This window comes from Fomitopsis serialis (assembly GCF_022376445.1).
Source record: "Fomitopsis serialis strain Sig1Antser10 chromosome Unknown B0H18scaffold_11, whole genome shotgun sequence".
NCBI lineage: Eukaryota > Fungi > Basidiomycota > Agaricomycetes > Polyporales > Fomitopsidaceae > Fomitopsis > Fomitopsis serialis.
In genome coordinates, this window is record NW_025954971.1 from 477,139 (window position 1) to 492,094 (window position 14,956).

General features: G+C 56.1%; 6 protein-coding genes across 6 annotated transcripts; 2 read left to right on the forward strand and 4 right to left on the reverse strand.

Annotated features, from left to right (window-relative positions):
• Positions 1–2: 2 nt before the first annotated feature.
• B0H18DRAFT_987702 (uncharacterized protein) lies at positions 3–2,490 on the reverse strand. The gene is made up of 3 exons (XM_048044868.1): positions 2,417–2,490; positions 530–2,019; positions 3–474 (listed from the first exon to the last, which is right to left on the reverse strand). The coding sequence occupies exons 2-3, from the start codon at positions 2,003–2,005 to the stop codon at positions 142–144; spliced, it is 1,809 nt and encodes a 602-aa protein (XP_047897220.1). The 5' UTR covers positions 2,006–2,019; positions 2,417–2,490; the 3' UTR covers positions 3–141.
• Positions 2,491–2,971: 481 nt separating this feature from the next.
• Positions 2,972–5,445, reverse strand: B0H18DRAFT_1093214 (uncharacterized protein). Its single transcript, XM_048032339.1, has 9 exons — positions 5,213–5,445; positions 5,081–5,161; positions 4,972–5,045; positions 4,372–4,904; positions 4,202–4,295; positions 4,105–4,145; positions 3,930–4,063; positions 3,496–3,873; positions 2,972–3,427 (listed from the first exon to the last, which is right to left on the reverse strand). Exons 1-9 carry the CDS (start codon positions 5,275–5,277, stop codon positions 3,223–3,225), a joined length of 1,605 nt encoding a protein of 534 aa, XP_047897221.1. The 5' UTR covers positions 5,278–5,445; the 3' UTR covers positions 2,972–3,222.
• Positions 5,446–6,935: 1,490 nt separating this feature from the next.
• On the forward strand, positions 6,936–8,013 carry B0H18DRAFT_54156 (uncharacterized protein). The gene is made up of 5 exons (XM_048038532.1): positions 6,936–6,987; positions 7,046–7,325; positions 7,389–7,464; positions 7,516–7,822; positions 7,891–8,013. The coding sequence occupies exons 2-4, from the start codon at positions 7,161–7,163 to the stop codon at positions 7,758–7,760; spliced, it is 486 nt and encodes a 161-aa protein (XP_047897222.1). The 5' UTR covers positions 6,936–6,987; positions 7,046–7,160; the 3' UTR covers positions 7,761–7,822; positions 7,891–8,013.
• Positions 8,014–10,560: 2,547 nt separating this feature from the next.
• On the forward strand, positions 10,561–11,883 carry B0H18DRAFT_952457 (uncharacterized protein; the record flags this gene model as incomplete). Its single annotated transcript, XM_048042107.1, has 5 exons — positions 10,561–10,768; positions 10,821–11,098; positions 11,159–11,234; positions 11,299–11,591; positions 11,659–11,883. The coding sequence occupies 5 exons, from the start codon at positions 10,561–10,563 to the stop codon at positions 11,881–11,883; spliced, it is 1,080 nt and encodes a 359-aa protein (XP_047897223.1).
• Positions 11,884–13,816: 1,933 nt separating this feature from the next.
• B0H18DRAFT_840644 (kinase-like domain-containing protein) lies at positions 13,817–14,074 on the reverse strand (the record flags this gene model as incomplete). Its single annotated transcript, XM_048039491.1, has 1 exon — positions 13,817–14,074. A coding segment is annotated over one exon (258 nt), but the record flags the coding sequence as incomplete, so codon positions are not given.
• An 82-nt stretch (positions 14,075–14,156) lies between these two features.
• B0H18DRAFT_54230 (uncharacterized protein) lies at positions 14,157–14,953 on the reverse strand. Its single transcript, XM_048038534.1, has one exon. It carries the CDS (start codon positions 14,735–14,737, stop codon positions 14,339–14,341), a length of 399 nt encoding a protein of 132 aa, XP_047897225.1. The 5' UTR covers positions 14,738–14,953; the 3' UTR covers positions 14,157–14,338.
• Positions 14,954–14,956: the final 3 nt, after the last annotated feature.

Here is a 14,956-nt window from a genome sequence, read left to right on the forward strand (position 1 = left end):
TATCCTTTTTGTTCACGCACGGCGTCAAGACTATTCAGGAGCCATAAGCAGCAAACTACACAGCAGATATCCTATCCGGTACCAGTACATGGCCTAGCAAGAGGTCCTTTTGAAGCCAACAATTCTGTTGAGACGCATGCCTTACGAGGACTCACCCTTCCCGATGCGCTGCAGGTTCCACTTCCCACCCTCATAGCCCCGCAGGAGCTTGAACTCCGTGGTCAACCGCACTTCACGGAGTGCGTGGCAGAATCTGTTCCAAGGAATAACCAGCTCCCGCAGCTCGTCCTCAAACGAGTTAAATGTGTCATCGAAGAGGCAGAGCGGATGCCGCAGCTCGCGCTCTACTTCGTCGTCGCTGTCGTAGTCGACGGAGCGCACGGCGGTTGACGAGATCGGGCGGGCGTAGAGATGGAGAGTGTGCAGATGAGCGAGGCGACTCAGTAAATCCGGCCCCATCGCTACCAGTGCCGTCTGAGGTGTATATACGTGAGGAACAAACAACTCAGGTCAGACTATAGAGGCTCACCTCAGTCGGCCCGCCGGTCTCATACGTGACCTTGAGTGTCCGCAGCTCAGGGAAGAACCCCACAATAGCATGCATGATCTCATCATCCCACGCCGCGAATTCGACATCGAGTTCCTCAAGATCGTGCAGGGTGTTCGCCACAGTAGCGAGCGCAGGCAAGCCTTCCCTCTGCCCGCCCACATTGTTCGGCACCACCGCATTGGGCGCGCGTTCTGCATTCCCCGGGGCCTCCGGGCCCGTGCAGTTCGTCAGCCTCAACGACTTGATCGGACGTCCGTTCCCCACGACGCCGGGCAACGTACCCACAGGGCCGGCGTACTCCCGAAGGTTCGGCAGCATCCCTGGGGGCAGTTGCGGATTCTGCGTCGCGCAGTGGTACGTCGAGTACGTTGTCAGCGTCGGACAGCGCTGGAGGAACGAGAAGAGCGCTGCCTCGGGGAAGTCGCCGCCGCCGTGAATGTGCCCGTGTGCATGTATGTGACCGTGCACGTTGCCGATGTGCCAGTTGATGCCTGCGGGCAGATTGGGGATGCCTGCAAACGGATGTTGGGGCGGTGCCTGCTGTTGAGGGCGCCCAGGCTGGTGCTTGCGCTCGATGAACAGGCGCTGGAGGTGCGGCGGGGGTGGATGTCCCGGACCAGGGCCTAGTTGCCCGACAACCCATATGCCAGCTTGCGGACCACCAGCTGGGTCGCCGGGGCCGAAGACGAATTTGAACACCTCCGCAGAAGCGTCGACAGTGAGCGTGTGCAGATTCGGAGCGCGGACGAGACTGAGAAGGGCGTACGCGTTGTCACCCATCGTCCCGTCACCGATGAATTCATGGTACAGCCGGCGAAGGTTGCGCATAGTGAGGTTCGTGACGGGCAAGGTGAGCGGGTCGAAGACATTAAGGAATCTACCGGACTGCACTCCGCACGACTCGATACGGAGCATCCTCAGCAGGGGGAGGTTGTAGATGAGCTCGAAATGTCTGTAGCCAAGCTGCAGTCCAGAGAACGTCACAGCGGTCAACTGCTTGAATGACAGCATACGAGAGATCATGTCCGCGTGTACGGCGGGTGTGAGATGATTGTGCCTGCGTCGACTGCTGGTATCATCGTACGGTGTCTCGTCCCCATAGTCGGCCGTGCGAGAAGCCGCGGAGTATGAGGGGGGTGCAGAGACGGAGCACGCTAACCTCTGTACGATGCGGTGCATGCCCGGATGTTTCTCCCACAGGGGTAGACTGCGGATCACGTCCGTCGCGTTTCGCCAGACGACAGTCTGGTGCAGCGCACGATTTGCAAGTATGTGGAATCGCTTGGAAGCCAGCATGACACTGAGGACGTCGGCCGAGCGAGGAATGAGCGAGAAGATCTCCTGCCAAACTTCGGCTGGGACGCTCTCGGGATCCATGGATGTGTCCGGAATATTGAATGCCGTCAATGGAGGGCCATCCTCTTGTCTCCCGTCGTCTGAAGCGAAGTCTTCCATGGTCGTGACAGGGTCTGAGTAGTCAATGGTCAGGCGTGAATGCATGATCCAAAGACAGGCGGACTTTTATATGAGACAGACGACTGCATTCACTAGGCTGTTTAATGATAAGTTTCTGTCCTGCCCACCAACAATGGAGACCGACAATTGTCTCACAGCATGTGCAGATTTGAACATGCCACTCAAAAAACACGTTGTCAGAGACGTTCCTCGCACAGCTTGGTGTCAGAGCACGCCATCAAGAGCTCTCTGCACAACAAACAATTGTGACAGGTTATAATTGACATAGCCTGACCACCACGCAAGCGTCAAGCTCGCCTTGCTGTGCACGACCCCTCTCCGGTCCGCGATACAATAGTGCCATTCCCGGCCATTCGCGCGCCCAGCTCCAGACCACGGTAGCACACTCACTATTTTCTAGTAATTCAGTCGCCAGAGAGATTGAGAAGTGCCGTATCGAGTGCGGTAGATGGAGGTCAAGGACAAGGTCGTAAATGGGCGTCTCGCCGTTCCACCGTTCCTTGTATGCGGTCACGTGCTCTTCATACTTGGACTGGACTGGAATGCTTAGGAGACTTGGGCTGTATCGGGCGGATTTTGTATGCGCCCTGAGGCCAGCTGTCGACAGATATTGAGTACTGATAATTTTGACAGACCTCGTGAGGGAGTGCGAACGCGCTAAAGGTTCTTAGTAGTACACCTGCCAGTTCCTGAGTGCAGTACTGTACTTACCATCGGACGGCCGCAAGCAAACCACTGTGCACTGAAAGGAGACGCATACATATGAATTAATGTTCCATACGCTGATGAGCTGCATGCCAGTATTGCTGTAAGAGAGCTCAAGGTAGCGTAGATCATGTGGATTGTGTATGTTGTTCGCGAGAAACAAGAGCCCCGCGTCGCGCACCAAGATCCAGATCGACGCAAACGCCACCGCCAAGCGCAGTGTTCAAGCAGCCACCAATGGACGATCTACATATAATTAATTATCACCTTACCCACGGATCGACTACACTCGAAGCAGGTTGCCTATTATATGCGACTCCTGATGTTTGACGGTCGCAGAGCGCGCGTGCGATGACCTGCAACTACAAGGTCCGGAGCCATTATGTAACCAACACATCTCTACAAGTCTACACGATACAGCAACCGGGACACTATATGCTACATACAAATCCAGTCCTGTTCGGCGCAGCCGCCACGACTATAAGATACTACTAGTCCATACCAGCAACCTCCACGAAGTCCCATCCGTCCTCATCCTCCTCGACGATCCTCTCCGTCCGGCGCTCACGCCCGCCCGTGCCACGCGCCTTCGCCCGCGTCGGGTTCGCCGCGGTCGCCTGCAGGAGCTGCGCAAAGTCAAGCGGGAAGCTCGGCGGGGTCGGTGGCGGGAGCAGAGGATGCGTCGCGTGCGACTTCCTGCCATGTCATGAACGGGTCAGCTCACCGTACATGAAGCACTAGATCATGCTTGAAATAAAACGCACCTTCCGAGCTCTGGACTGCAGCACACCGCCCATAGGTTGCTCAGGACCTCTCCCGCCTGCGCGAGCGGGACCTCCACTGCCTGCGTATGCGCTAGGTAGCACACATCGTATACCAACATTGCCAACGCAGTCGTGAACGCGCCGCCAGGCGCCGCCGGCTCCGCAACGTCGGCTTCGATCTGGGAGTCCGCCATTGACGCAGAGAGCGAGCCGGAGCGTGCGCGCCCTGACATGCCGCCGGAAGATGCAGAGACAGTCGTGCTCGCACGACGTGTGTGTGAAGTAGGGCGAGACGGGGAAGCAGAAGAGGAGGGTGAGGGCCCGGAGGCGGACGGTGGGGAAGACGCCGAGACGTGCAGTGGGTGTTTCGTTGACCATCTGCCACATGAAAGGTCTTAGTATGCACGGGCAACAGGACAACCCCCTGAGCGTACCTTGCCCAACCCCCGCTCTCCCCACCCTTAATCGCCCCGATCCATGGCCCGCCCACACCGAGCAAGCCTATACCCATACTCGAACCCGACGTAGGAGGCGCGCCAGACTGACTCCATACAATCTCGAAGGGCAGCTTGAGCCCAGGTAGAATGCGAGCAGAGTAAGGAAGTGTACGGTGTGCGTGATCACCGCGTTTATGTGATCTGGGGGATAGCCTAGACGCAAAAATCTTGATGACTGTATCGTAGAGGTACGCTATAAGAATACATACGTCTCATGTCTCCCGGCACAGGTAGCACCAGGCCGCCAATAGTCCACTCGCCCTTCGTCCCGGCCTTGCCCCCAATAGGCGGGCGTCCACCGACCTACACAGAACATCACATCAGCACCCACGCACTTCGAACAGGCGATGCGCTCATACAGGAGACGTCCAACACGCACCTCGACAACACTAAACACCTCTACAAGCTCCTGCACAAGTCCCGCTCTCGCACGCGCAACCGTATCCCCAAGCGCCGCCAGCTGATGGCCCGCTTCGTCGATCTGGCGCGCAAACATGTCCGCACCGCGCTCGTGCGGCCCACGCGCATATGGCGCCGAGGCAGTCAGCGGGGATGGCAGCACGCCTCTGCCAGCCTGGGGTGACGACGTGACCCGCTGCGCTGCAGGAACACGCGAGATGGACACGGCGGTCGGTGGGGTGGACAGCAGCGGGGATGCTGAATACGAGGATGAGCCGCGTCGGTGTGCGGTGGGGCGAATAGCCTGCGGAGACGAGGTCAAAGGAGACGGAGCGTGAGGAAACGAGCCCGGAGGCGTTGGCGAGTGCCCGTAGGGTGGCGAGGCTGATGTAGAATTGGGCGAGCTCGCGGGGTAGTAAGCACCCGTCGAGTTGTGGAACGTTGAGGAGGCGATGGCCAGTGTCCTCCGCCTCGTGGACAGGGATGCGCGGAGAGTCCTCAGACGATCGCGATCTATGCGCGAGTTATGCCTTTGGTCAGCATGGAAAAGCCAGAGAGCCTGAGGCGGATATCAACTCACTTTTCTCGTTCGCTTTCCTAGCCTCGTCGACTGCAGACCATATCTCCTGCACCCGCTCCTCTCTCCCTTCAAATCTGCCCTCCTCAGGCGAGCGGGATTGATAATCGACTCAAGTGCCTTCTGGGCGGATGCGATGTGGTTGTCGCGGTCAGTAGCAGCATGCTTGGTTTGAGACCGAAGGGAAAATAGGCTACACGAGCTATCAGGTATGTTGTGTGTAGAAAAGGAGGCAGCAGCGTACTGTTGCTTCAGACAATTCTCGCAGTAAAACTGGCGTTGCTTCAGCTCACAGTTCTGGCATTCCATGCGCAGGCGGCTTGGCAAGGGTGGATGTTCAAGGGGTCGGTCAAAGGGTCGTTGAATGGCTGTCTCCAAGTCGATACTTGGAGTAACAAGACTGTCGAGCAATATATGCGTAGATGATGGGAAGTACAGTAAAGAGCTAGTCAATGAGCCCGGGGCGGACGTCGAGAGGAAGAACAAGAGAGAGGCTGAGCTACCCTCAAGCTGCCCTAATACAGTGACGCGTCCCACGTGATTCATAACCGAACGCGCGTGGTACGGTGCCGCCGCGGCGTACGCGACTTGGACGCGAGCCACCACGAACTTGTCAAACTCGAAGCTACCCGTCATGCATTCATCCACGACGACGACGCTCCCGACCCTCTACATCCAGCCGCACATGCGACTTGGCCGAGAGCCCTACATGCAAGCTGGTGACACAATATACGAGAACACGAAGGTCCGCGCAGCGCACGCCGACTGCTAATACTCTGCCCTCGCGCCCAGGATGAACGAGATGAACATCGTTCATGAACACGCTCATCGCGGCTCTTGCAGTCTGTTGATCGCCACAGATAGTCCGCATCTTCTATTTCAATCCTGCCCCGTGGGCCTGTTCACCAGGGCCAACTCCGCGCTGTGCTGAGACTCGTGTTCCAGCCTGCAGAACAACTTGGAACACACTAGTACTTGTTCCATGGAAGCCAGCGGGTGAGTTCCGAGTCAAGGCTAACGGTTCCTCGAATCAACGTGAGTGCCCTAGCGATCTGGGAATCTGCAGACTGACCCAGTGAAACGCATGTCTACTTCAGTTACAGCTGCGATCACGGAGATGAAACAGCCAGTGTCGGGCTCGCTTGATGCACCAGCTGTGGCCCCTCCGAGCTTCATGGCTACAGAAGATAGACTGCGCGCGTTGCCGTTGTCGAACGAATGACAAGTCCCTCAGCGTGTTGTCGCCTTGATGATGTCAACGAGCCTGTGCTGCGGTCTGCCATAGCATGCACTTCAACAGAATCCACACCTGCTGATCGTGACGGGGGCCGGTCATCGTGAGTATGCAATTTCCGCAAAGGATTGACGAAAATGTGAAACCACGGCGATCGCATGTAGATTCAGGTATGTAAGAGTCGATTGCGACTTGATTGCAATTGCCCTTGATTGGGGATAACAAACACGCTCCGAGTCTTCCAGGCGGTTAGCATTGCCCGCGACGAAAACATTGATTTGATTCACACTAGGATTTCTCCTCCCGGCGCTCATCGAGATTGAAGGCCTCACGCACTGTAAGTCTTGCAGACTAAGTAGCTTCTCGGACGACAGCTGTCATGCGATGCGATATACTGATTATTGCCGTCACAAGGACTCGTGCACATGCACGATCTCGGGATGGTCAACAAGCCCGTACCCGAAGACTGCGCACAAGCCACTCGGAATCCTGGTTTATAAAGCGCACAGGACCAACTTGAAAGTTGCGCTATCTCGACCCACAGTGCGCTCATCGAGGTCGTCATCTCTTCTGTCGTACCCAGCGCGAGCGCAATCACTTCCTATGTTTCACATGCCGTATCAGCGGTCACTGTCACCACAGCCGTTCCGTTGCGCCAAGTGCGGCGGTTGTGTCTTCCGTGCCAAGCTGGGAACCTTTCATCGCGGGGAACGTATCTCAGGAGCAGATACGAAGCTTTCTGCAGTCGGTCAACTCTGGCGTATACATCGGCGCCATCTTCCTCGGTTCGTCTATCACACTGTTACAACGACGCTCGAAACTGATGATCCTTGCTTCTTGCAGGTCTACACACATACACATTCGCCCATGCCCTGTGGTACATATGGAAGGACAAGAGAACGAGCAGACGTGCTACGCTGCTTCCCCTGATTAGCGTGCTCTGGGTGATGCGGTGCTCATGAACGAGGCATGTAACATCGGCTTCAACGCGAATGCGTGGCTTCAATACGACGGGACGAACGAGTCGGCCTTCCATTACTTCGCTAGAAACCAGACTTCCTCGTTGAATGGCGCCGCGCTGGTCGGTGCTTTCATCAACGTCGTCCTGGTCGATGGGTCATTGGTACGTGCATGCCTACTGGATAGTATATGACGACACTCACCTCCAACCTGTCTCTCGCATCAGCTCGTGCGATGCTACCGTTGGTGGAAGAACCTATGGGTGATCATACCGTTGGCGTCGCTCGTGCTCGTGTCCTACGGTAAGCGCCCTCTCAAACTGTTTCACAACTGCTCATAGGGTATCTCGTCAGTCTGGTACCTGCTCGAGGTTGTGTACACCGCCGGACACGTAGAGGATGCTAATAGCGGCTGGATCATACCCTTCCTCAACAGCTGGCCCGTCACTATCGGCCTCGCAGGGGCCCTGCATGCCATCTACACTGCCTTGTTGGCTTCCCGCGTCATTAAGCTCTCCCGCCAGGCAGGGGAACACGCCGGCATTTGGGCGATCAGCGTGGAGTCCGCCCTGCCATACGGTATCATCTCGTGTTCATGATCATTTACTGCGCAAACGTCATGGCCGCCAACGCCTTCATACCACTTTTGGTGCGGCCGCAGGTGCGCATATACTGGATGCGAAGGATCTATGATGTTATACGTGCTCTGACTGCCGTGCGCATCCGTAGGGCATCACCGTTGACCTCATCATCATGCGTACATTGAAGGCTGAGCGTCAGGCCGCCTTCGCGTCGCTGCCTGCACCCGTCGTGACGCCACAGGCGACGGTCGCTACGCCTACCCCGGTGACCCCGATTTCGACCACGGATTCTGCCAGCCTATCACGGATGAGAAGACCACGCTCGTGCGGATGGCGAGCATGTGGGAGGCATCGCTTGACAAGAAGGAGCCGGCACCTCCTGAATATACAAGCCGGTTGGGCGAGATGTAGGCACCTCACTTGGGCTGTGCACTTTGACGAACAGGCTGAATCAGGCTATGTTACGTACAAATGTGGATGTATCATGGCGTGTCGGACGTAACGAATGGCTTCGGAGCAGTGTGTTTTATACAAACAGATGGGGATGTACCTATGCTTTGACTTACGTCTCGGACTACTAATTTTCAAATCTGAAGCTAGGTTAGCTCTGGTGTGTCTTGATGTACAGATGCCCGAGATAGTGGGTCCGAGACGTTCAAACTCACATACATACAGGGTCTTGCATATTTTTTTGACGGTCGCCTCGCGCGAATCTTTGTTTGTTCCGACCAAAGGCACCCAAATCCGGCAGGTAGCACGGTCAGGCATGTCACGTGTGGAGCGTCTTGGGCTCAACACCTACCGGATATGGCTGACTTTGGTCGGAACAAACAAAGATTCGCGCGAGGCGACCGTCAAAAAAATATGCAAGACCCTGTATTTTCCGGAGCAGCCTCCGAGTCTTATTCGCACCAGATCAAAACGCCACTGGAAATAGTGAATCATTGAGTGCTATCTCCCCCGCCTCGAACTTTGACCTGATTTCCAATGACAAGAAAGAAAACATGTTTCGGAGCTCACACAAGGAGAGTGCTTTCCTTTGAACCTCGCAGAGCTGCATATGTGGGCTGGCGGTTAACGTATGTGGGCTGTATATACCAACGTTAACCGGTTAACGTTGGCATACACGTGGCCGATCGGTGGCTAATATGCTTCCGAATCCAAATCGGGAGTACTACGCTCGCTTCGATGGCGCTGAGGGAGAAATTCATGCATGCCAGGTATGTCAGACTCACGGACAATGTCAACAATGACTGGACACAGCATTCCGTAGGTCGTGATTTATGATCACTGCGACCGACGACCCCAGTGGCAGGCACTGAATACGGGAAGTTAATTCGATTTTATCGCTCCTCATTGAAGATAAGTACGTGTCCGAGCCAACTGCCCTCTCGGATGTCCAAGCCCGTCAAGCACTTTCTGTGATTGTCGCATTGAAGGTGAGCGAACCTATGCCTGATATACTTAAGTTTTTCGTTACTGTTTATCTGATCCTCGCGGATAAGGTGGAGGCTGCATCGTCTCGGCCTCATTATGATCATTGGACGGATCCTTTGCGGGATCCAAGGGGCACGCTGACGCGTAGCGCACGCCAAGCGCACGCGTGCCAGGTGGTACGCACCTCGTGGGCATACCGCCTCGGGGACAAACCGGTGAGCCATAACAGGAGACCGAGGATGGAGCTGGATAGTGTCCCTGGCACCATGTTGTAGTCGGTCGTGCACTGTCGCGCGTGGTGGGTCGTGTCGTAAATGATCGCAGTCGTATCAAAGAGGTCTCAGCGTGGTACATGCAGCAGAGTAATTGTATCTAAGCTTGACTGTCTCCGAATCTGTATGTTCCAAGACCCAATATTTGAACATACTGGAATACTGCGGTGATCACTGTTAGTAACCTTTGACTTTCAGTGCTAGATTGATCTACACATCTTAAACACATTTTAGGAGCTAATATACAGGGCGCATAGTCACTCGTTCTTTGGCAAAAACAAATACATAGTTTCCGTCTGGCGTGCACTGTGCGATGTCCATCAGCGTGATATTTGACTGTTTGCAGCGCAGCGTCTAATCCCCAGTCGCCCGGTTCGTCCCCGAGGCGGTATTCGCACGAGGGGGTGCGTAAGTACCACCTTGGCGGGATCTACTCTATACATTCGCACAGCCTTTCGCACAGCCTTTGCCGCACATACCACAGGCGGGTAATGTAACCCGCAGAACGAGGAACCAGTGACCGCCTTCTCTCACCTTCCTTTCTCGTGGATCACACTTGCTATCAGGTCGGTCTTCACTTCCGTTATACCGCAGTTTCAGGTTGCCTGGGTGCTGAAAGATACTTCAGTCCCGTAGTCTACCCTCCCTCCACACGGCGACACGTGAAGCGTTGTGTCGACCTTATGCCGTCGCGGTGGCATTGCTGAAGATGGCGCAGTCGCGATACTCGTCGGCTCTTATGGTCTGCAACGGAGACTTCAGTCGTGATGTTGGGATATCCAGAATATCACATGAAAAAAGTAGCAGGTGCTGCTGCGACTCACAGTAGACTGAGTAGTATGCGATGTGCTGCGCACCATCGATGCCATTGATCGAGGCACAACTCCGCTTTATCTGAACTTCTCCGGCGGAGCGAATGCGGATAACGGTGCGTGTTTCCCTCATTAAGTACCTGCGTTTAAGTTAGTACTCACGACGGCGACTTACCCCATTAGTGACCAGTCAGACTCCCTGGGCGCCGTCGATGCCCATCCTACTATAAAGTGTTCGGAAAAGGTTGTGTGCTGTCCCGACCGCCGTGCTTGGTCTCCGTGTGTACGACCGTAACAATGACGGACGCTGTGATCTCGATCGTGTACAGTTCAATTCCACGAGTTTCGTCGGCCTATGCCACTGGCACTGCGTCTGCTGCAGTAGCGAGCAGCTCTAGCGTCGCAAGCACCTACCAGCCGTTCTACGGCCAGGTCGACTCTACTTCGCAGCCCTCTTTCTTGCGCTCGGTTAATGCAGGCATGTACATCGGCGCCGTCCTGCTCGGTGTGTCAGGTTTCTGCATGGTCTACAGCACTCTCACTGACGTCTGCCGCAGGTGTGCACACTATCACCTTAGGCCGTGCTCTTGTTGCCGCGTCGCGCGAGAAGCGGTTGAGCCACCGTGCGCTGTTTCTGGTCGTCGCCAGCGCGCTGTGGGCAATGGCACTAGTCTACGAGATCTGCAACATCGTTTTCACTGTGGACGCTTGGATCATCGGCGAAGGGAGCTCGGGCACGTCGTACACCTACTTCGTCGACAACCAGAACTCGGGGTTGGAGATTGCGGCCACTGTCGCTGCCTTGATCAGCACCTTGCTGACGGATGGGTTCTTGGTAGGCGATTCTTCTTTCACTCGTGTAAGGTCGGTTGTCCTGAGTCTGGTTCTGCTCTAGTTTGTACGGTGTTCCGCTCTATGGTGGAGTCCCTTGGTCACTGTTCTGCTTGGGTTGCTCACCTTGGCCACGTACGGTACGCACTGGCGCTTCCATACTTTCGGCGTAGATCATTGAACACGACCCGACGCTTCTGCTAGCCTTCGATATCTTGGAGGTGTACTGGGTCGCGACATCGGGCAACACCCTCTGGCAGACTCCGCTGTTCGGACAGCTCAGCGTCTCTGTTGCGCTCGCGCAATCGCTGCATGTCATCTTCACGATCCTCTTGACCTATCGCCTCGCCGCCAAGCATAGCAAACTCGTCGGTGTCACGGGGATGGCGATCGAGTCCGCGCTGCTGTACAGCATCGTGTCAATTGTCTTCATGGCGACGTACTGTGCTCCGAGCATGGCGGCCAACGCGTTCCTCCCGATGTTGGTACAGATCCAGGTGAGGCTACGTCGATGACTTGCAATCTACGAACACGATCTGATCCACGTATTGGCTCTCACCTCAGGGAATTGCCATCGACTTGATCATTGCGCGCTGGTACAGGCGAGAGCGTACCCAAGCCGCCGAGCCCGCTGTCCCCGCCACCATCGTGCAACTTCCCGCGCCGGTGCAGGCACCTTCGGATACGAGCAGCATCATTGACAACGAGAAACCCATGCTCACACTGATGGCCAGTAAGTGGGACCAAGAGCTCGACAAGGAGCCCGTCCCTCCGGAATGTACTGCCTAAGTGGCACTAGCGACGGCATTGTGCTTAGCTTCATCGGCGACTGACCTTCGCGAAATCACCATTACGCTCTTCCTGTACCGCCTCACATTATCACGTAGCCGTGCTGATGAAGCACCTCCCCGAGTTTGCTGTGTATAATGGACAATGGTTGTAGACGTACCAGCCTTGTAAGCCCACGAACTTAAATGATCATAACATGTGTTGACGAGAAATCATCGGCGGTGAGATTCTGGGATACCATGCAAATACAATCGAGGTGTTCAGTTACCCGCCGTCGCGTTCGTCCACTCTCCGTCGCTTTATCGCCTTTTCCTCGTACACACTGTTGACGTCCTCTGGAGGTAAAGCATTGTCGTTCTATGCACTGGGATACGATGACCGGCGTGGCGGATATGACGGTCACGTGTGAAGCGAGGCGTACCAGCAGCCCGCCTCATTATTACTGAGTGAGCTTGGATGGTCAGTTGCAAGAGAGCGAGAGGGGAATGATTGGCGGTGTGGGGCGCAGCCCGCAGGGCTGCCCGACTCGAAGAGTGTGCCTGGACCTGAGGGGCAACGGGTGAGCCGCGATACCCAATATGAAGACGTCGAGTACGGCGGCGCGTTGCGGCGAAGCCGTTACCCCCAGTCCAGAAGCCGACGAGCCTCGTCGTACATGCTCTGTGAGCCAGTGTCCAACACTGATGACGCCAATGACCCGTATTGCTGATCAACCGGTTCGCAGAGTCCCGCCGGATGGGCGCCGCGAAGCAAACATCGCTCCGCTGACCCTAGGAGGAGCAGTGCCGTGTCGTGCTCATCGAACCCGGTGTGTCCAGCCTGACTCGTGTGCAGTGGATGACACGAGTTCGTTACGCTCGTGCCGACACGAGCCAGTGCCAGTGTAAGCGTGCTGCTGCTGCATGCTCCTGACTCGTGTGCAGTGAATGACACGAGCGTGTTATGCTCGTGCCGACACGAGCCAGTGTAAGCGTGCTGCGTCCAGCCCGACCCGTGTGTGACACTCGCTGGCCATGAGCTCGTGCTGACACGAGCCGGTGTAAGCCCACTGCGTCCAGCCTGACCCGGTGTGACACTCGCTGGCTATGAGCTCGTGCTGACGCGAGCCAGTATAAGCCTGCTGCGTCCAGCCTGACTCGTGTGTGACACTCGCTGGCTATGAGCTCGTGCTGACACGAGCCAGTGAAGCATACTGCGTCCAGTGTAAGCATGTTGCCTCCAGCCTGACTCGCGTGTGCATGACACGAGCTAGCGATGCTCGTGCCGACGCGAGCCAGTGTAAGCGTGTTGCGTGCAGCATGAAAGAAACTCAGCGGGTTGGTCCCGCCCGGCGACCAGTGAGCGAGAGCGCTGGTGACGGAGCACTGGGCGGCGGTCGAAGGACTCGGAGTCGGACAGTCCACAATGGCAACCGCTGCTCGCTCAGCTGGATGCTCATGTCGGACGAGCTTGCGAGACAGAGACTACGACTCTGTGTTGACCATCCTCCACGCATTTGTGAGTGGTACCATCATTTGGTCGTTGCTCACATAATCCGGCTCTTCGTCGCCATCGGGATTGATGAGCGAAGGTTGTACCATAGTCCCCTTCCTGTAAGCTACAAGTGGTGTAGTCTTAGTGGAAGAAAACGAGAGCTATTCGAAGGGCGTAGCAGCCGCGGAGCCTTCGAGAGCGGTCGTCCGAGTGGGCGCGCAGAGGAGAGCGATGCGCGCCTAAATCTCCTCCTGCATGCGTAGACTCACTTCTACGCGACGCTCGTGCCTCGCTTCGCTTAGAATACCATCTTCGTTTTCTCTTGGTTCATCGCACGGCGCCTCGCCCAATCAGCCAGCGACGGTCGCCGCAACGGGTCACGGTCTTTCAGCTCAACTGCAAACGCCCGGACCTTCTCTCGTTCTTCAGCACCCGTCTCCGTAGACAGCGCCATAAACGCCTCCAGAACCCGACCGCATGACCACCTGTCCGCCCGGATGGGGCTGTACGTCTTGCCAACCTCCGGTGCCGTCCAGCCCGCCGAGCCGCAGAAGCCTTCCCTCATCTCGTCCTCGCCCACCACCCGCAATGCGATGTCGAAGTCGATAATCTGCAGACGATAGTCGGCGGTGTACACCAGGTTGGCCGGCTTCACATCGCGGTGCGCGACGTTGTGCGTGTGGAGGAACGAGAGACCGCTGATCAAGTCATAGCTCAAAGAAACAAGTCGCCCATAGATGTCCTCGACCACGCGATTCCGTTCTGCGACCGGCCGCTGCCGTGGGAGCACAAGCCACGCGCCCTCGGGTGACCAAATGGTGTCGAGTAGAGGGATGATGTGCTCGCTTCGGGGCTTTATCTCGTGCAGGTATTGAAGGATGCCTTGCTCGTCAGAATCGTGGCTGACGTGCTTGGTGACAAAGTCGCGCCCGCCATCCACCTTCCTGACGACATACGGTTGCTGGTTGCTGCAATAGCCATGTTAGCGAGAGCTCAGAACATTCGCATGGATACTTGCAGGTCGCACCTCGCTCGATGAGGAAGAGTTATCCCTCCACTGTGTCCAGTCAGTGACGATCGTGTATCCCCGTGCGGTGAGCACTCCATCCACTGCACCCCCGTCGTTACCAGTGTCTGTCCGGCGACGTTTGTTAGCGCGGTGCTTCATACTCTTTTTGGTGAAGACCGGAAACTTGTTTCTATTGACGATCTGCGTGTATGCGTCGAGGTTGTCCTTCATGCTCTTGTACCTTCCATGATCGCTGCCCTCCATCAACGCAGACACAAAGTTGTACAGAGAAAACACGAGGCGGAATCGGTCCTTCCCGGTTCTCAAGTCGAAGGTCTCCACCTGGTGATAGACCTGAGTACAAGGATGCATTAATGACTTAACGTTGATGAAACAAAGTTAAGCTTGCACCGTGTTCTTTCCATCGTCGGTCTGAAAGAGAAGATAGCGTCGGGCCTGGCGCAATTTGTGGAAGTAGATGGCCGGTAAAACGAAGTCTTTCTTCCTGTCGTCGCGCACCTTATTGACGAGACGGACCACCGCGGCCCCTTGGATCAGCATCCGAGATTCATCATCTGCGCTCGAAGAGTC